This window comes from Oncorhynchus kisutch, linkage group LG26 (assembly GCF_002021735.2).
Source record: "Oncorhynchus kisutch isolate 150728-3 linkage group LG26, Okis_V2, whole genome shotgun sequence".
Taxonomy (NCBI): domain Eukaryota; kingdom Metazoa; phylum Chordata; class Actinopteri; order Salmoniformes; family Salmonidae; genus Oncorhynchus; species Oncorhynchus kisutch.
The window spans coordinates 44,577,470-44,598,074 of record NC_034199.2 but is presented as its reverse complement, the minus strand read 5'-3'; the positions used below and the strand labels follow the sequence as shown (position 1 = coordinate 44,598,074).

Here is a 20,605-nt window from a genome sequence, read left to right as displayed (position 1 = left end):
TGTGAAGTGGCCTGTGTGTGGAAGTGTTACCATCGTTCTACCACAGGAATGTTAATGATTTATTTATGTATTATGTATGGCTCTTCATTGTGCAGTTGGGAAATGTTTTGTGGAGCGATGGGTAACGATGCTTCGTGGGTGACTGTTGTTGATGTGTGCAGAGGGTCCCTGGTTCCAGCCCGGGTATAGGCAAGGCTCTTCATTGTGCAGTTGGGAAAAGTTTTGTGGAGCGATGGGTAACGATGCTTCGTGGGTGACTGTTGTTGATGTGTGCAGAGGGTCCCTGGTTCCAGCCCGGGTATAGGCAAGGCTCTTCATTGTGCAGTTGGGAAATGTTTTGTGGAGCGATGGGTAACAATGCTTCGTGGGTGACTGTTGTTGATGTGTGCAGAGGGTCCCTGGTTCCAGCCCGGCTATAGGCAAGGCTCTTCATTGTGCAGTTGGGAAATGTTTTGTGGAGCGATGGGTAACAATGCTTCGTGGGTGACTGTTGTTGATGTGTGCAGAGGGTCCCTGGTTCCAGCCCGGGTATAGGCAAGGCTCTTCATTGTGCAGTTGGGAAATGTTTTGTGGAGCGATGGGTAACAATGCTTCGTGGGTGACTGTTGTTGATGTGTGCAGAGGGTCCCTGGTTCCAGCCCGGCTATAGGCAAGGCTCTTCATTGTGCAGTTGGGAAATGTTTTGTGGAGCGATGGGTAACAATGCTTCGTGGGTGACTGTTGTTGATGTGTGCAGAGGGTCCCTGGTTCCAGCCCGGGTATAGGCAAGGCTCTTCATTGTGCAGTTGGGAAAAGTTTTGTGGAGCGATGGGTAACGATGCTTCGTGGGTGACTGTTGTTGATGTGTGCAGAGGGTCCCTGGTTCGAGCCCGGGTATGGGCGAAGGTCTTCATTGTGCAGTTGGGAAATGTTTGATATTAATATAGAATGTTTGTTTTTTTGAGAAGCAGAAGTGCTAAGGCTTATTTTAGATGAACCCTATAGGTGAGCTCCTGAGTGGAGCAGCGGTGTAAGGCACTACAATCTCAGTGCTAGAGGCGTCATAGGGCGGCGCGCTATTGGCCCAGTGTCGTTAGGGTTTGGCCCGGGGTAGGCCGTCATTGTAAATTTAACTGACTTGCCTAGTTAAATAAATAACCTGTTGGTCAGTTAGGCTATGGGCAATTCCATGATAACAGAGTGATGCTGAGACTCAGATTTTTCACTTTAAAATGTGTCAAACAAAAAACTATTATTGCAAAGTTAAACAAACCATAGAACTGTATGCACAAGGATTACATTAAAATTAAAATGTAAGTTATAGATTGAAAGCAAGTCTAAGAAAGCAAGTCCCCGTGTGGCTCAGTTGGTAGAGCATGGCACTTGCAAAGCCAGGGTTGTGGGTTTGATTCCCACGAGGGACCAAGGACAAACAAATATGAAAATGTAGGCACTCACTACTGTAAGTCCCTCTGGATAAGTGCATCATGAGTGCATCTAAATGACTCAAATGTAAAATGTAAAGACATTTTTGATCGATTGTATGTGCGCTAATTCCCATTCTATCATTTTAGTTTTTGTCTTTCGGTTTTGTACAACAGTTGAAAATACAATGTTTTTGGTTATTGAAAAGATGTTTCACAGTGCTTTAGCAGGTACAGTGATTCTCTACACTATATATTGCTTGTTTTGTCACAAACTGAAATTAGGCGAACTATTCCAATTTTAGCAACCAGGAAATGGCTGAGTGATTTCTGCATATTGCATTTTTTATTTTATTTTTTTAAGTGAAAAATCTGAGTCTCAGCATCACTCTGTTACTGTGGAATTGCCCCAATGCCACCTTTCTTGCGCGATGAGTTTGGTTTAACCTGGAATCCAGATTTCTGGATAAAAAAAAAACATTTCCAAATGTAAAAAGAATGTTGAGTACAACTTGTATTGTTATCTGTATGCGTAAATGTTACCTTCATGAATTTACCGTCATTGCCCACATTTTCTAGAATTGCGCTTATCACTTGGAGAGTAGGAATGTTCCCTGCTACAAAGCTGGGCTAACTGGTCCTGGTCTTGCTGGAATGTCAGTCTGGATTTGACCTACTTCATAAACAACCTATACATTTGCACCCATTGTTTCAAATGGCATTTTAAACCTTCTTTTAACCTTCTTTAAACCTTCTTTTAACCTTCTTTAAACCTTCTTTTAACCTTCTTTAAACCTTCTTTAAACCTTCTTTTAACCTTCTTTAAACCTTCTTTTAACCTTCTTTAAACCTTCTTTTAACCTTCTTTTAACCTTCTTTAAACCTTCTTTAAACCTTCTTTTAACCTTCTTAATTTTTTATATATATTTTTTTAGTTATAATTCAGAGTTTGTAAAATCAACAGTCTGACTTATTGACTCATTCTGTTGTAATAACTTGATTGCAGCCACAAAACAAGGCTACCTTTCGAACAAGGTGCTGATCTAGCAGCTAATTCCTAGCCTAATGATCTGGTCATCGTCATGCAGTGTAATATTTGTTACCGTAGCTTCAAAAGATTCCCCCAGCTCTTTGAGGCCAGACGGCCGTTGCTTCCATTTAATTATACAATAAATTCATTCCTCTCTGGGCAGTTGTATTCTTCTGCTTGTTGAGGTTGTGACAGGACATCAGAGTTGTCATGGTCCGTTGAGATGGCAGGCTGTGATAGACTGGCATTGAGAGTATGTCGCTCTAGCTCTCATTTTCCAGGCTCCTCATAAATTACACTGGCTGCCTGTTTGGCAGGCATTCCTCATGGGTTTTTCTCAACCATGTGTACCAACTTAAGGTATGGATCCCTCCTAGGGGTAGTGGCCTGTTTCCTCTGGCCGGCTGCCGTAGTGGCCTGTTTCCTCTGGCCGGCTGCCGTAGTGGCCTGTTTCCTCTGGCCGGCTGCCGTAGTGGCCTGTTTCCTCTGGCCGGCTGCCGTAGTGGCCTGTTTCCTCTGGCCGGCTGCCGTAGTGGCCTGTTTCCTCTGGCGAGGAATATCTGAAAAGCATTCCCTTGGGATGAGCGTAGTGATTTAACACAGACGAAGAAACCCATTTACTAAACGGTCAGTTTTATAATTTTTTATTATTCAGTAGATATATGGAGATACTAAAATTCTGCCTGATACTTTCAGTTCAGTGTTCAAGCTTGTTTCTTGAATCCTCTAACCTGATTTAGCATAATGCTAAGCCGACAAATGGTTTATTTGGAACACTTTTAGGAGGATATACCCAACCTTCGTTGGCCACACCTTTTCTCCTAATGATCATCATCTGGGGTTATTCATCATGCTGCTCCCCCTTGGAATGAGCCACTCTCTGTCTAATGACTGCTGTTCATACTGTTTGAAGGTAACAGGTTTTCTTCCCCATTTTGTTACTGTGCCTACAGGCTTTTGTAGTTAGCTGTGTGTAGTCCACAGGGGAACGACCACCTCTGAGACCAGGCCTAGGTGTGACTGGAGCTTCCCATACTGTCAATACACTAAGGAAGAGCCATGATGTGGAAAGCCCATTTTGAATAACGGGAGAGCCACGACGTGGAAAGCCCATTTTTGAATAACGAAGAGCCACGACGTGGAAAGCCCATTTTGAATAACAGAGAGCCACGACGTGGAAAGCCCATTTTGAATAACGGGAGAGCCACGACGTGGAAAGCCCATTTTGAATAACGGATGGCAAAACAAGGGAACCACAACACATTCCCCATTTGCAAATAGACCACTAATCCAAATACTAGCCTACTGTGCAACAGGATGTCAAGTATGAGGGGGCAAGTCCATGGTCTTTTAAAAGTGCTTCCTTGTGTTGTCTTGGTCCCTTGACATTTGACCTGTGTTGTCTCTGACAGCGTTATTACAGTATTAGCTTCTACTACTAACATTAACTAAATTGACCAACTGTTTCTTGTTCTCTCCCAGGCAGGAGATTATGAAGTGGAATGGCTGGGGGTACAGTGACTCCAAATTCCTCTTTAACAAGAAGGGTCAAGCAGAATTTACAGGCAAAAGGTACAGAATACTGTCTCAACATTTTCAACTGTTGTTTTACTCTCACGGAAGAAAATCTGGATTGTCTCAGACGATCTTTAGGCTAAAGAATCTATTCACATGTGTTGATAGAATTCTCAATCTTAGTTGTTCACTCCTTTGCACAGGCTACCACCTAAAACTGGTTCCCGACATTTCTTGATTTTGAATGTATTTAAATAGTTGATTATTGGCGTACTCGTTTGTCATTTTACTGCATTGTTAGGAGTCGGTAACATAAGCGTTTCACTGCACCCGCTATAAATCCTGCTGAACTATGTGTGCCAACTGTGGGTTTCCACAAACTCGGTCCTGGTGCCCCCTCAAGGATGCATTTTTGTGTGTTTTTGCTCTAGCATAACACAGCTGACTTAAATAACCAACTCATCATCAAGCTTTGATGATTTGAATCAGCTGTGTAGTGCTAGGGCAATAAACAAAAGGGCCAGGATCGAGTTTCGGGAAAACCCTGTTGTACATGATCAATAGACTTTGATTTGAAAACCTCCCACTCCTCTCCAGCCTCATTCAGAGTGGGGTACTAGTGCCACCTAGTGGCTGGTATCGATACTCTGCTTATCTTGTTTTGATTTAGTCTCCAGACATCAGGTCAATGAGTGGGATTATCAGCTGTTTGAAACTGCCCTTATTACCTTTCATGGAATGTTTCTTCTTACCATTGACTAGGGGTTGGTGCTTTTGTTTTGTTTCTGCCAGCAGTTGTCATGGGAACAATTGTTGGAAATATGTTGAGTGCTGATGCAGGAAGTGATTAGTTTGAATCTCTGTGTGTTTAAAAAATTTTTTTTTTAAAGAAGCCTAACCTATTGTCTCTCTACTCTCTCTGATAACGAGGGTATGACTTGAATCCACACTGGCTGCAGAATGGATCTGTTTTCTTTGGCACAACATCTTCTGTTCTGAACCTTTTTATCTTTGTCCCTTTATGATAAGAGGCAGAGATGGTGACGTATGGGTTTCGGAACAGAAAGCCTGTCAGACTTAAAAGCCAAGCGACGTGATGTGATTTTTACAGGATGCTGAGTAGAAAATGGTTCCTCTGTTAGTCTTTACTAGAAGTTGTATCAATGACATTTCCTGTTCTGTGCTTTCTCATGTGTGGTTTGAGAGATGGAAGAAATGAAAGTGAATGAGAATTCTCCTCTTTTCATTAAGGAGTGTGTTTTAATGGTCAGCTGGACAAAGACGGACTACAGTTCCCTGGTGTGTTGGCCTCTACTGTGCCAGCGGTTCGATTATACAGCGTCTGGCCTGGGCTGGCGCCACAGGGACAGCGTGGTCACTAGGCTCACCTAATAACCTCTCAGCTCAAACAACCACACACTGACTACATACCCATAACAGACCGTATGTATTTCAGCAGTTCCCAGCGTAACACCTAGGTCAGAGGGGATGTGTTTATGATTTAGGTAAAGCTTTCTTTTAAGCCTGTGTGTTTTTGGTTCATTGCAGGTATAGGCTAAGTGGGATGACCCTGCCCAGTTTGCAGGACTGGTTTGAAAATACCTTTGGTGCCAGTGTGAAGCATAAAAGCCCTGCGACAGTAAGTGCCGTTGGTTTTCAACCCCCATGTCTCCTGTTGGTGTGAATTCCAATGACGGCAGCCGGCGACCAGTTAATGGCTCCTCCTCCTCCCATGTCTTTGTCCCAGCCAGTCCTGAATGCCAGCGTTGTGCCGCCGCCCAGACTGAACGAGGCATTCGTAGAGAACCTGAAGGCCACAGGCATCCCATTCTCCAATGAGGCGGAGGACAGGTTGTTCCGTGCCCACGGTGAGGCATGCTGGGAATGCTCCGGTCCTGCAGGGGACTGGGTCTCATACAGACAGTGTGTGATGCCATCTTTATTCTTACACATGCGGTACATAGGAACACAGCACTATTATGAACATCGCACTAATTATACTGATCATACAATCATAATTGCTTTTGTTGTAGTATATATTTTATATTTTTTAATTACTTTGTGTTAACAGGTCATTGCTTACATGAAATCTTTGCTCTCAGAGAAGGGAAGAAATTTGAGCGTGTTCCAGACATGGTGGTGTGGCCAAGTGAGTTTTACATCAACTCACGTTTCCACCCCCCTCCCTCCCACAATACATTGCTTCTCTTCATCCTGGCTCAGGTTTTTATTTTTTATTTTAAGGGTTAATCTCTGCCGAGGCGTAGGGATATTGATATGGATGAGAGGTGGCTTAATAAGAAGCGTCAGGGGGAGGGCGTTGGACACCCAGTACACCAGGCCCATCACCGTATAGTCATGAATCATGGCAGATTGGTTCGCTGCAGTTATGGCTGGCACCTTTTTATCATACAAATTTGTGTTGACTGATGGCTGGAATTTGATTTTATCAGACTCTGTGCCGTTGCTACTCTTGTTATCGATGTAACACTAACATATAGCTGTGTGTTAGAAAATGACACAGGATAAAATGTCCATCCAAGATATTGTTCTGTATCCTTTGCCTCCGTAGACTGCCACAACGATGTGGTGAAAATTGTGGAGCTGGCGTGCAAGCACAATGTTTGTCTGATACCGTACGGCGGTGAGTCTTTCACTGTTGCAAATCCAATATTATAATGTTTTTATTTATGTTTTTACAAACTTTACAATATATTTGTAATTAGAATGGTATGCCCTGTCTTCCTTGTGGCCTAACCAGGGGAAGTGCTGGTTATATCCTGCTGCTAGGACCCAGAGCTTTCCCCTGGTGATGTGGTCAGGGAGAGGTCCTAACCCCTCTAGTCTCCTGTCCCCCATCCAGGAGGTACCAGTGTGACCAGTGCTCTAGAGTGCCCCCCGGAGGAGACCCGCTGCATCGTCTCTCTGGATACTTCCCAGATGGTGGGGAATGAACCGACTTGGAGACAGTACACATTAGATCCACTCTGAGAGTCACACGTCATAGATCTGTAAACAATGCTTTTATACCATACAAGGATCTGCTCCACGGAGCACTTTGTCTCAACACAACATTACTGTTTCTATAGTACCAAATATACACTGTGTACCCATTTTTCCCCTCAGAACAGACTCAATTTGTCAGGGCATGGACTCTACAATGTGTCAAGTGTTCCACAGGGATGCTGGCCCATTTTTGACTCCAATGATTCCCATAGTTGTGTCAAGTTGTCTGGATGTCCTTTGGGTGGTGGATCATTCTTGAAACACACAGGAAACTGAGCGTGGAAAAATCCAGCAGCGTTACAGTTCTTGCCACAAACTTGTGCGCCTGGCATTTACTACCATACCCTGTTCAAAGGCACTTAAAATGTTTTGTCTTGTCCATTCACCCTCTGAATGGAACACATTCTCTATTGTCTGAAGGCTTATAAATCCTCCTTAACCTGTCTCCTCCCCTTCATCTACACTGATTGAAGTGGATTGAATAAGTAACGTCATTAAGAGATCATAGCTTTCAACCTGGTCAGTCTGTCATGGTAAGAGCAGGTGTTCATAAGGTTTTTGTACTTAGAGTAAAACCTTGTATCTGTATGTTAATGATGCATCTTAGTTTTACAGACCGTATAATGTCTTGCACAAGATCAGCTGGCTATATACTCTCTGTATGGACAATAGAAAGCCAAGTGTTACAGGCCATTTCTTTTGCGACGTTAGAGCTTTTCTTTTCTCTGTGAATGTCTGACGCTCTCACAACAGGATAGATGGGGTCGGTCAGCACGGAAGACGCTCTCACAACAGGATAGATGGGGTCGGTCAGCACGGAGGACGCTCTCACAACAGGATAGATGGGGTCGGTCAGCACGGAGGACGCTCTCACAACAGGATAGATGGGGTCGGTCAGAACGGAGGACGCTCTCACAACAGGATAGATGGGGTCGGTCAGCACGGAGGACGCTCTCACGACAGGATAGATGGGGTCGGTCAGCACGGAGGACGCTCTCACGACAGGATAGATGGGGGTCGGGGTCAGCACGGAGGACGCTCTCACGACAGGATAGATGGGGTCGGTCAGCACGGAGGACGCTCTCACGACAGGAAAGATAGGGGTCGGTCAGCACGGAGGACGCTCTCACGACAGGAAAGAAAGGGGTCGGACAGCACGGAGGACGCTCTCACAAGAGGATAGATGGGGTCGGTCAGCACGGAGGACGCTCTCACAACAGGATAAATGGGGGTCGGTCAGCACGGAGGACGCTCTCACAACAGGATAGATGGGGTCGGTCGGTCAGCACGGAGGACGCTCTCACAACAGGATAGATGGGGTCGGTCGGTCAGCACGGAGGACGCTCTCACAACAGGATAGATGGGGTCGGTCGGTCAGCACGGAGGACGCTCTCACAACAGGATAGATGGGGTCGGTCAGCACAGTGGACGCTCTCACAACAGGATAGATGGGGTCGGTCGGTCAGCACGGAGGACGCTCTCACAACAGGATAGATGGGGTCGGTCAGCACAGTGGACGCTCTCACAACAGGATAGATGGGGGTCGGTCAGCACGGAGGATGCTCTCGCAACAGGATAGATGGGGTCGGTCGGTCAGCACGGAGGACGCTCCTATATCCACGTCAAAGCTTATTCAGACGTCCAGCTGTCTCACTCTCTTATCTTACTTTTGGAGAATCATAAATTTGCTAAACTTTTTCCTCAGAGAAAAATACTGTGAGCGAAGGAAACCCAATCGGAAACAGCATTTAGTATCAGTACTGTATCATAGAACTGTTGGACAGCTGTCTACCCAGGTGATATATTGGCGGTCTGAACATTGCTAGTCAAGCAGTCACTGAGGAGGTGACGTAAATACCAGTGCGCTGGGTCAAGGGTCACAGGGCATAGCGGGTCTGAGGGAGTCACATGAAAGACTGTGTATGACTGCAGGAGACACTTTATTACCTCTGGAGAATGAATGATGGCTCAAGCTGTTCCGGGGGTGACTGGAGAGGTTAACTTTTGGAATCTGACTAACACTGTGTCCTCCCCACGGCCCAGTCTTCTAGTAACGACAGCCACATGTTCGTATCTCACAAGTGCTACTGAAATACCCCCCCCTCCCCAAATACGAGCTTGGTTGTTATTACCTTTCTTGTTGATAGATATTGTGGTCACCATAGCATCAGGCTTTTTCTCACAGTCATTATAAAAGGCTGCATACTGGCCTTTTTGGGGGGGTTCTAGAATTAAGACTGGGAATGTATTTGATGTAATTAATTTGGTGAAGGCAGTTTTAGAGAACATCCTTGGATATGCTGTCCACACTACTACTACACACTACCAATCATTAAAATTCTCTCCCTCTAACCTGTATGAGATGTATCCGACACAGCATGCTTTTCATCAGGGCTAAACTCAAGGCAATGTGTTTGTCCTAGTGGTCTAAACCAGGGATCATCAACTAGATTGGGATCGGGGAGCCGGAACATAATTACAAATCATTTGTAGACTGCAGATTGACTGCAAGAAGCCCAAACAGAGATAATATTTGACTAAAACATAATCATTTAAAACCTTGCTTACATTTGTATATGATCACCTGTCTCTCTATTATGTGTGGAATACGTGGGAACAGATTTATCAAATTAAAATCACTTGGAGCTGATCTCCAGGTGTTTTTACAGTATTTTATGTACAACAATAAAAAAATCCATAAAACCTCCTGCGGGCGACCAGTTGGGGAACCGTGGTCTAAATGATGTAAGCAGTGAAATGTTTTGAGCTCATTAGTTTAGTCTTTGTTTTTATCTGCAGAACCGCATATTGTGGCTCGACGAGAATAATTTAGTCGCCCACGTTGAAGCTGGCATCATCGGTCAGGATCTGGAGAGATTAGTAAGTGCCTTGCCCTCATACATACTAAGCCATTTCATGCTGAATGATCTCCCATGCAAGGGCTCATTGTTGCTAAGATGGGTAAGTATTATTATTTTTTTACATTTGACCTTATATTTAACTAGGCAAGTCAGTTAAGAACAAATTCTTATTTTCAATGAGTTTAACTGCCTTGTTCAGTGGTAGAACGACAGATTTGTACCTTGTCAGCTCGGGGATTTGAATTTGTCCAACGCTCTAACCACTAGGCTACCCTGCCGCCCCAAGTATAAGCTGTCTTCTACAGGATCTTTCACCTGTAGCCTGCCATGCCTCTCCACCCTGGGTTGATGGTTTCCAGGGAGTGCAGAGATCCTATGCTAGGCAGGTCTGAATAGGAGAAGAGGTAACTACGTTAGAGCTTGAGGCTCGGGCGATGAGCAGATGGCACCATCAAGCTAATTTTGAAAAAATTGAGAAGGAGGCTGTGTTTGACGTGAAGGAATGCATGCTCTGTGTCTCAAACTGGCTCCACCTTTGCATATAGAGGGGCCATTTTGACGGAGCAGATGGCTCTGCATTAAAAGCTGCCTGTCGGGGAGAGCAGTGCACGGCCTGACTCCTCACGTCACCTGGTAGACGGGAGCCATTAGAGTAGGCCATGCCTGCATGCTGCTGGGGCCCGGCACCGAGACCAGGGGCCCGGCACCGAGACCAGGGGCCCGGCACCGAGACCAGGGGCCCGGCACCGAGACCAGGGGCCCGAGACCAGGGGCCCGGCACTGAGACCAGGGGCCCGGCACTGAGACCAGGGGCCCGGCACTGAGACCAGGGGCCCGGCACTGAGACCACATCTGAAACGACATCTTTTTACTCCCCCCTTTCATTTTTTTCTTCTCCACTTATATTTTGTGGTTCATTTTAGGCTGTTGTAAAAAAATATATATATATATGGTGTCAATAAAGCCCATCATTTGAACATAAAAGCCCCTTAACAAGCCCATCATTGAATCCAGTGGTGGAAGAGGAATTTGATTGTGATTTGGTTTCATATTTAAAATTGTTGTGGTTTTAGTGGTTTACACCAGGAGTTGGGTGCACGTTTTGGTTTTTGCCTTAGCACAACATGGCTGACTCAAATAATCACAGCTTGATGAGGATGAGTTGGTTATTTGAATTAGCTGTGTAGTGCTAGGGCAGAAACCCAAAACGTGCACCCGTAGGGGTGCCAGGACTTAGTTTGGGGGAAAACTCTGATTTTACACGACGTAGGTCTAGACGGGAGCCATTAGAGTAGGCCATGCCTGCATGCTGCTGGGGCCCGGCACCGAGACCAGGGGCCCGGCACCGAGACCAGGGGCCCGGCACCGAGACCAGGGGCCCGGCACTGAGACCAGGGGCCCGGCACTGAGACCAGGGGCCCGGCACTGAGACCAGGGGCCCGGCACTGAGACCAGGGGCCCGGCACTGAGACCAGGGGCCTGGCACCGAGACCACATCTGAAACGACATCTTTTTACTCCCCCCTTTCATTTTTTTCTTCTCCACTTATATTTTGTGGTTCATTTTAGGCTGTTGTAAAAAAAAATATATATATATATATGGTGTCAATAAAGCCCATCATTTGAACATAAAAGCCCCTTAACAAGCCCATCATTGAATCCAGTGGTGGAAGAGGAATTTGATTGTGATTTGTTTTCATATTTAAAATTGTTGTGGTTTTAGTGATTTACACCAGGAGTTGGGTGCACGTTTTGGTTTTTGCCTTAGCACAACATGGCTGACTCAAATAATCACAGCTTGATGAGGATGAGTTGGTTATTTGAATTAGCTGTGTAGTGCTAGGGCAGAAACCCAAAACGTGCACCCGTAGGGGTGCCAGGACTTAGTTTGGGGGAAAACCCTGATTTTACACGACGTAGGTCTAACCTCTGCTCCTATAAATACTGATGAGTGTTTCTTTGTCACTCTCCCTCTCCCCAGCTCAACGAGAGTGGCTACTGTACGGGGCATGAGCCAGACTCCATGGAGTTCAGTTCACTGGGCGGCTGGGTGGCTACTAGAGCATCGGGCATGAAGAAGAACGTATATGGTAACATTGAGGACCTGGTACGTTCCCTCTCTGTGACTAACTCTGATCTTACTGGGCGATTTGTAAATGGACAAAAGGTTGTAACTGGAAGTTGCAGGTGCGCCCATCAAAACAGACTTGCGTCATGCTAATGTATGGGAACCACTATTTGGATTTTCTGTGCCGAAGGAGCCTGCTTGTTTTGTTTAAGCTCTGCCAATGATTGACATAATTTAGCCTTGAATATGAACTCGGCAACCGAAATGGCGCTTGTTTTAACCTGGCTATTTCGTCACTACTCTCTGCTGTGGGTTTTAAAGTCAAGCTAAGTGACTTGAGCTGCCATCTTGTTTGTCGTATGTCCAGGTGATCCACATAAAGGCGGTGACCCCTCGAGGGGTGATAGAGAAGAGCTGCCAGGGGCCACGCACGTCCACTGGGCCAGACATCCACCACTTCATCCTGGGCTCAGAAGGTAAGACTCACCACAACACTCCTCCCAGGGATCAGGACTTCAACACGATTGTAAGTTGACCCTGTCTGTGCAGTGTGTATAATGTAATAACCTGACTGGCTAACTTCATCCAGGGTGGGAGAAGAGATGCAGTTATGGGGGAGGGGTATTGGTTTTGGGCCTCTGTGTGTCAGCCTAGTGGTTAGAGCGTTGGACTAATAACCGGAAGGTTGCAAGTTCAAATCCCCGAGCTGACAAGGTACAACCCCGAGCTGACAAGGTACAAATCTGTCGTTCTGCCCCTGAACAGGCAGTTAACCCACTGTTCCTAGGCCGTCATTGAAAATAAGAATTTGTTCTTAACTGACTTGCCTAGTTAAATAAAGGTAAAAAAATTAAATAATGTCTGTCCTTGTCCCCCACCCCTTCTGTTCTAGTGAGAGCCCAATGACAATACTGCCATATGCCAGGTTGAGGAAGTGCAGGGACTCCTGGGCACTGAGGTGCTCAACAGCTGTGGATACATGCGCCTAACAAAGCACTGCAAGCTGTTTACTGACTATACACTGGGAGCCGGGCAGAGCTCTCCATCTGGACTCATTACAATGTTTACTTAAAGCACATCTGCTAATGGAAGCCTAACTAATAATGTATTTAATTTAGACCAATCATCTTCTTATTTTTTTATTTTTTTAAATGACCTTCAAATCAGCGACAAAAATAGTTTGAAGTAAATGTCTGTCTGTGTCTGTCTGTCTCTATGTCTCTCTCTCAGTTCTACCTCCACCACAGTGTGGGTGTGACAGGCCCCCTGAGAGGAGGCCCAGGGTATGTGATCATGATTGAGTCACATCATTACTGTGTAAATTCAGAGCAAAAATAGTCCAATGGCTCCACTTGACCTGGCGATATGTAATTATTGTGGATATTTTCTCTAAGTCTCAACGTTCATAAACACTCATTTAAGTCTTTAGGAAAACATGTGGTTATTTTTTTTAATGGAAATAATTTAGTTAAAAGTAGTGCACTACGTAGTAGGGAATAGGGTGCCATTTTGGACAGGGAGAGCTTCCTCTTGGTAGGGAGGATTCCACCTGTCACTAAACCAAGGTGGAACAACCCATAAAGCGGCAGACACAGTGGATACTCTGTGGGGTCAGGGGTCATGCTCGGAGCCCTGGGTGACAGGATGAGGACTTGGTGTCCCGGGACTTCCCTTGATATGCACCTGTTGTTTTTTTCGAACCCCCAGTCGATGAATCTCATTGGACTCCTGTGAGCAGCATGAAACCAGATAACAGGAGAAAATTAACATATAGTGTGGTTAAAAACGACGGGTCACCCACTGCCAGTGAGGTAGTGGTTAAAACAACGGGTCACCCACTGCCAGTGAGGTAGTGGTTAAAAACAACGGGGCACTGCCAGTGAGGTAGTGGTTAAAAACAACGGGGCACCCACTGCCTGTGAGGTAGTGGTTAAAAACAACGGGGCACCCACTGCCTGTGAGGTAGTGGTTAAAAACAACGGGGCACCCACTGCCTGTGAGGTAGTGGTTAAAAACAACGGGGCACCCACTGCCTGTGAGGTAGTGGTTAAAAACAACGGGGCACCCACTGCCTGTGAGGTAGTGGTTAAAAACAACGGGGCACCCACTGCCTGTGAGGTAGTGGTTAAAAACAACGGGGCACCCACTGCCAGTGAGGTAGTGGTTAAAAACAACGGGGCACTGCCTGTGAGGTAGTGGTTAAAAACAACGGGGCACTGCCTGTGAGGTAGTGGTTAAAAACAACGGGGCACCCACTGCCTGTGAGGTAGTGGTTAAAAACAACGGGGCACCCACTGCCAGTGAGGTAGTGGTTAAAAACAACGGGTCACCCACTGCCAGGGAGGTAGTGGTTAAAAACAACGGGTCACCCACTGCCAGTGAGGTAGTGGTTAAAACAACGGGTCACTGCCAGTGAGGTAGTGGTTAAAAACGACGGGCCACTGCCAGTGAGGTAGTGGTTAAAACCACGGGTGGGTAAGCGCTGATCGCCTTTCTCAGTGAGCTAAGTAATGCTCTCTTTACTTTCAATGCATTTTTCCGCGAAATGTGTGTAAATGTACCGCAAAATAAAATAAAAACCGGCGGTTTAGATGCTCTTCTCTACACCACTGGTCATCACCAGCCCAAAGGCTGCTAGGAATGTTAAAGCATCATTTTAAGAGACACAATAAAACACAACCAATGTCAGGCTATCGTTTTAAAAACCATTCTTCCATGAGAACCTTTTGTTTCTGTGACATGTGCCCCCCCTGTGTTTTCCCCCTAGGAACCCTTGGTGTGGTTACCGAGGTAACGATGAAGATCCGACCAATCCCAGAGTACCAGAAGTATGGCTCGGTGGTCTTCCCTAACTTTGAGGCAGGCGTGGCCTGCTTACGAGAGGTTGCCAAGCAGGTCAATTACATTTCCATCTTGTGTTTGTACGGTCTGGTCTTTCCTATTGAAGACCTCCTGTATACTGACAACATTTAGTTCACATCTATCCAATCACATGAAAAAGTGACTTGTAGTTGTGATCTTTAATCTTTTTGTTATATGACAGTATGTAAAGTAGCTAAACTATGCAGATCAATGATATATTGTAGTGTTCAAACAAAGTGGTTGGGTTGTGATTGGCAGAGCCCTAATTCTGGGAAGGGATGATAATGAAGCGTGTCCCGCTCTGATTGGGTAGTGCTGATGCAGCCATTATCGATGACTGCATGCGTATGGTTTATGCAGCTCCAATCCTGGGTTAATCCTGTGGTTTAGTTTAACACACAATGAAGGAATCGACCATTTTGAGCACTGGCTTGTCATGGACGTATCCACACACTACCAGGAATATCTACTCGTACCTCGGGGTTGTGTAGCAACTGTTATTTCAAAGGTTTTTCCTCTCAATTAAGGAAGGTAATGCAGATCAAAACTGCACGACAACGGTGTGTGGGATGGGTGAAATGTTTACAAAGTTTAACACGTGCTCCTGAATGAGTTGTTGTTGTTGGTTTTCTCTCTCCCAGAGGTGTGCACCGGCTTCCATCCGGCTCATGGATAACACACAGTTTCATTTCGGTAAGTCAACATCGTTCTGAACCATTCGATCTCTGTAAAGAAACCGTTTGATACAGTGCCTTCAGAAAGTATTCATACCCTTTATTCCACATTTTGGTGTGTTACAGCCTGAAGTAATTATTTTTAGTTTTTCTCACCCATCTACACACAATACCCCGTAATGACTCAGTTTAAACATGTTTGCAAATGAAATGCAGAAATATCTCATTTACATAAGTATTCACACCCCTGAGTCAATACATGTTAGAATCACCTTTGGCAGTGATTACAGCTATGAGTCTTTCTGGGTAAGTCTTTAAGAGCTATGCACACCTGGATTGTACAATATTTGTACATTATATATATGTTTTTGAATTGTTCAACCTCTTGTAAGATTGGTTGTTGGTTATTGCTAGACAGCCATTTTCCAGTCTTGCCATAGATATTCAAGTGGATTTAAGTCGAAACTCTAACTAGGCCACCCAGGAACATTTAATGTCCTCTTGTTAAGCAATTCCAGTGTATATGGCCTTGTGTTTTAGGTTAATGTCCAGCTGAAAGGTGAATTTGTCTCCCAGTGTCTGTTGGAAAGCAGACTGAACCAGGTTTTCCTCTAGGATTTTGCCTGTGCTTAGCTCTATTCCGTTTTATTTTTATCCTGAAAAACTCCCTAGTCCTTGCCGATGACAAGCATACCCATAAACTGCAGCCAACACCATTCTTGGAAATATTAAGTGATACTCAGTGACGTGTTTGATTTGCCCCAAACATAACACTTTGTATTCAGGACAGAAAGTTGATTTCTTTGCCACATATTTTGAAGTTTTACTTTAGTGCCTTATTTGTAAATAGGATGCATGTACTTCTTTCACTCTGTCAATTAGGTTAGCATTGTACACTAACTACAATATTGTTGTCCTTAGAGTTTAATTTTGGGGCGGCAGGGTACCCTAGTGGTTAGAGCGTTGGACTAGTAACTGGAAGGTTGTGAGTTCAAACCCCTGAGCTGACAAGGTACAAATCTGTCGTTCTGCCCCTGAACAGGCAGTTAACCCACTGTTCCCAGGCCGTCATTGAAAATAAGAATGTGTTTTTAACTGACTTGCCTGGTTAAATAAAGGTAAAATTAAAAATAATGACTGTGATAGGAGAAAACTAACTGTTTAAGTCACCAATGGCCTCATGGTGAAATCGCTGAGTGGTTTCCTTCTTCTCCGGCAACTTAATTAGGAAGGACAACTGTATCTTTGTAGTGACTGGGTGTATTGATACCAGTCAAAGTGTAATTAATAACTTCACTATGCTCAAAGGGAAATTCAATGTTTACTTTAAAAAAAATGTTAACCATCTACTAATAGGTTACCTTCTTTGCAAGGCCTTGGACAACCTCCCTGGTCTTTGTGGTTGAATCTGTGTTAGAAAGTCACTGTTTGACTGGGGGACCTTTCAGATAATTGTATGTGTGAGAGGGTTGAGATATGCCGTCGTTGTAAATAAGAATTTGTTCTTAACTGACTTTCCTCTTTTTAAATAAATAAATAAATAATATATAAAAAGACTTCCCATAACCAAGGGGTTGAATACTTATTGACTTAAGATATTTCAGCTTTTAAGTTTTTGTTAATTTGTAAACCTTTTGGGAAAACTTAATTTCACTTTGACATTATGGGGTATTATGTGTAGGCCAGTGATGATAAATCTCCATTTTAAATTGAGGCTGTAACACATCAACATGTGGAAAAAGTCTAGGGGTGTGAATACACAGGGCCTTCAGAAAGTCCAGGGGTGTGAATACACAGGGCCTTCAGAAAGTATCTTTGCATCACATGGGAGCTCAGAAGTGAAGCCATACTCTGACTGCTCTCTGGCTCTCCCCACTAACCTGTGCTTGGGACTGACCTTATTTTCATTTCTGATTCCTTTACTCTGCCGTTCTTTAAAAAAAAATTGGCCTGCTTTTGTGTGCGTCTCTTTACCCAACTGGAATCCATTTCAGAAAAGACCACTGCATTGGCAGCGTTTCTTCACAATGCTTTTTTCTTTCTGCCCTCTGCTGCATTACTCCGCCCTCTGATGCGTTACTCCACCCTCTGATGCGTTACTCCGCCCTCTGCTGCGTTACTCCGCCCTCTGCTGCGTTACTCCGCCCTCTGCTGCGTTACTCCGCCCTCTGCTGCGTTACTCCGCCCTCTGCTGCGTTACTCCGCCCTCTGCTGCATTGCATTGAGTTCAATTGATTGTTATTTCACCAGTGGAGTAGCTAGCTGCACGCACGACTTGTGGATTGAAGCCCGATAGAAAAATGACTGGGGGAACAATTTAAGCAGTTGTTATATTGAAGTTTTACAAAATTGTTTATTGAGGTCTGGTGGAAGGAATCAGGCGTTGGTGCCAGACATCTTTGTAAAGTTCTTCAGTCCCCTGGGATCTCATTACGCTCCCTATATTCCCACTTCTTAGCTTTAAGCAGGCAAGAGGAAGCTATTCAGGTTTCTCACTAATATCTTAACCTCAGTCAGGGCTCTATGGTAGGACACCTTCTTGGGCTTATTAGTGCCTTGTCTTCCCTTTTTTGAATCACCCTGTCTGCTGAGTGAAGGGGTCTGCTGTATTTCAGAATGGGACAAGTAGTATAAAATACAGGGCCATGTATCTCAATACGCTAGTCAGATGAGAATGGCAATTAAATGCGCATTAAAGAGAACTGGAAAAATTGACCCCCTATATGTATAATCACCCTCTCTTTCTGGTCACTGAGTATTTCATTAAAGAGTGATGGCTGCAGGACACCTAAAGACTCTACCCTGCTGTGAAGGGTTGAGACTCAGGACTCTACCCTGCTGTGAAGGGTTGCGACTCAGGACTCTACCCTGCTGTGATTGATAACCATCCCATCAGCTCCAGACCCTCATTTTTGCTTGTCCATGTCCGTTTTCTTGTGTCCGATCAGAAACAAACCAAGACGTGCGGTGGCTGATGAAGTCTGATGTAGCCATGTCAAACCCCCCCCCATTGGAAAGCTGCTGATGTATTGTCCCTGTTGCAGCCAGCCTACTGGTTACTTGTCAAGTTGTTCACGTTACCATTAATTTTCCTCCGTTTTTTTAAATATTTTTAATCCCAAACCCAAATAAATATGACTGCTGCCCTGTTGGGAGTCCTGGAGGAAACGGGGAGGAGATGGGTGGGCTAAGATGAGACCAAATGTGTGAATAACCGACATCAGTGGTTTCTTTCAACTGTATTGTCCAAAAGACAGAGGTCCACTTGGCTTTTAAGTTGAGGGACTTGACCCTCTCTCTCTCTTTTTCTGTTTCCACAGGTCATGCCCTGAAACCTCAAGTGTCGTCCATTTTCACACATTTTCTAGAAGGGTTAAAGAAGTTCTACATCACCAAGGTAACGCGTTCTTAATGCTTTGGCATGAATCCTAACTCCTCTTCTCTTTATGTCATTTCTATTTTTGGGGGGAAAGTGTTAAAGAAATGGTTATTTCCCTGTTTACCCCAGTTGAAAGGTTTCGACCCCCACCAGTTGGTGGTTGCCACTCTTCTGTTTGAAGGGGACCACGAGAGGGTCCTGCAGCATGAAAAAGAAGTTTATGACATCGCAGCAACATTTGGGTAAGTTGGTGGAAATAGGTGATCTATCAGCTGGAGAGGGATTCTCCATTCAATATATCTTCTACTTAAGCTACAACAGCAACAAACCTGCGTTCCTCTTGGACTTTCCCGACATGTTCAATGCTCTTGCACGCTTTAGGAAACTATTTTCCCCTTTGTAACAACCCTGTAGACAACTGAAAGGCAAAACGAATCAATATACACGTGTGTGTGTGTGTGTTGTCCCAAAGGAGTCCGTGAGTAGGGACTTGGTAGTGAAGCTGTGCTGCGAAGCCCCTGTCTGAGGTGCCTGAGGGCTTCTGCGCTGGGCTGGGCCCCAACCCGCCAGGAGCCACACATTTCCACACCATTACAGAAGAATCAGATCATACTGTAGCAACTCACTCCCTCCTTCCCTGGACACGCCATCCTAGTTTCAAGTTTTATTAGTCGTATGTAATGGATACACGTGGGGTACACCGTCCAACAGGATACACCGTCCAACGGGATACACGTGGGGTACACCGTCCAACGGGATACACGTGGGGTACACCGTCCAACAGGATACACCGTCCAACGGGATACACGTGGGGTACACCGTCCAACGGGATACACGTGGGGTACACCGTCCAACAGGATACACGTGGGGTACACCGTCCAACAGGATACACGTGGGGTACACCGTCCAACAGGATACACGTGGGGTACACCGTCCAACAGGATACACGTGGGGTACACCGTCCAACAGGATACACGTGGGGTACACCGTCCAATGCAACAACAACAATAATAAATAATGAAATATCAGAACATAAAGTAAATGTCTCAGTAGAATAAACATGATTAACATCACTATAATACAGGAAGGCACAATTTACAGTCCAATATTTCCACGTATCTGGGAAGGGGGGATTGTGCAGTGGTACTATTTGGAGGGGACCTAGTCATCATAAACAAACCTTTCATTAAAATGCCACCTAATGACAAATTCCATTCTATTGTTGGTGAGGCTATGGATTTTGTAAGTTCCTGGCCCAGTGCACAGCTTCCAGTTCGTTCCTCAGGTCACAGGCTTAGTGCCCTTCAGGCAATATCCCTAAACAATTCATGAGTTTAATCATTGATTAGGCCTCAACTACCAGGCGGTGCATTTTATTTATTTTCTCCATTTATTTCAAGTCAACCATCGCCTGTCGAGCGCCTGTGATAGATGGCCTGGGTCTTGAAAGGGATATTTCTGTTTGTTTTTAAGAAACAAGGGAAAAAGAACAGCTAAATCAATAGTGATTTCCTAATGAGCACTTCCTGATTTTAGTATTGGATTAACATTTGATTACCCGTGGCTGGTGATGGATGTGTGGGTGACTTGTAGGCATGTACGGAGATCCAATCATTGACCTGTGTATTGGGGACACCACTGGCATCTGTGGTCCGAGGGAGTTGACCGGGCCAGAGAGGAATCATCTGTTTTTAAATATGAACCCTGTTATCTGTTTCCAGAGGCCTGGCAGCTGGAGAGGACAATGGGCAGAGAGGCTACCTACTGACCTTTGTCATCGCTTACCTCCGGGTGGGTCATATCTCCCC

General features: G+C 45.1%; 1 protein-coding gene across 6 annotated transcripts in view; it reads left to right on the top strand.

Moving 5' to 3' along the window:
• The window catches only part of LOC109870994 (alkyldihydroxyacetonephosphate synthase, peroxisomal), a 49,689-nt gene that overhangs the window by 1,599 nt on the left and 27,485 nt on the right, over nt 1-20,605 (top strand). For 4 of the 6 annotated variants that reach the window (XR_004205606.1, XM_020461730.2, XM_031805474.1 and 1 more), the window contains exons 2-15: nt 3,916-4,005; nt 5,497-5,587; nt 5,696-5,816; nt 6,020-6,097; nt 6,521-6,592; nt 6,812-6,891; nt 9,754-9,834; nt 11,796-11,921; nt 12,250-12,358; nt 14,650-14,777; nt 15,386-15,437; nt 18,739-18,815; nt 18,927-19,039; nt 20,519-20,588. Coding sequence is in view for 5 of the 6 variants with exons in the window: in XM_020461730.2 (XP_020317319.1) it covers nt 3,916-4,005; nt 5,497-5,587; nt 5,696-5,816; nt 6,020-6,097; nt 6,521-6,592; nt 6,812-6,891; nt 9,754-9,834; nt 11,796-11,921; nt 12,250-12,358; nt 14,650-14,777; nt 15,386-15,437; nt 18,739-18,815; nt 18,927-19,039; nt 20,519-20,588 (1,288 nt within the window). In the remaining variant the exon portion in view is untranslated. Of the gene's footprint in view, nt 1-3,915; nt 4,006-5,199; nt 5,392-5,496; nt 5,588-5,695; nt 5,817-6,019; nt 6,098-6,520; nt 6,593-6,811; nt 6,892-9,753; nt 9,835-11,795; nt 11,922-12,249; nt 12,359-14,649; nt 14,778-15,385; nt 15,438-18,738; nt 18,816-18,926; nt 19,040-20,518; nt 20,589-20,605 lie in introns of all 6 variants that reach the window. The other 2 variants (XM_031805476.1, XM_031805475.1) reach the window with 2 other exon arrangements.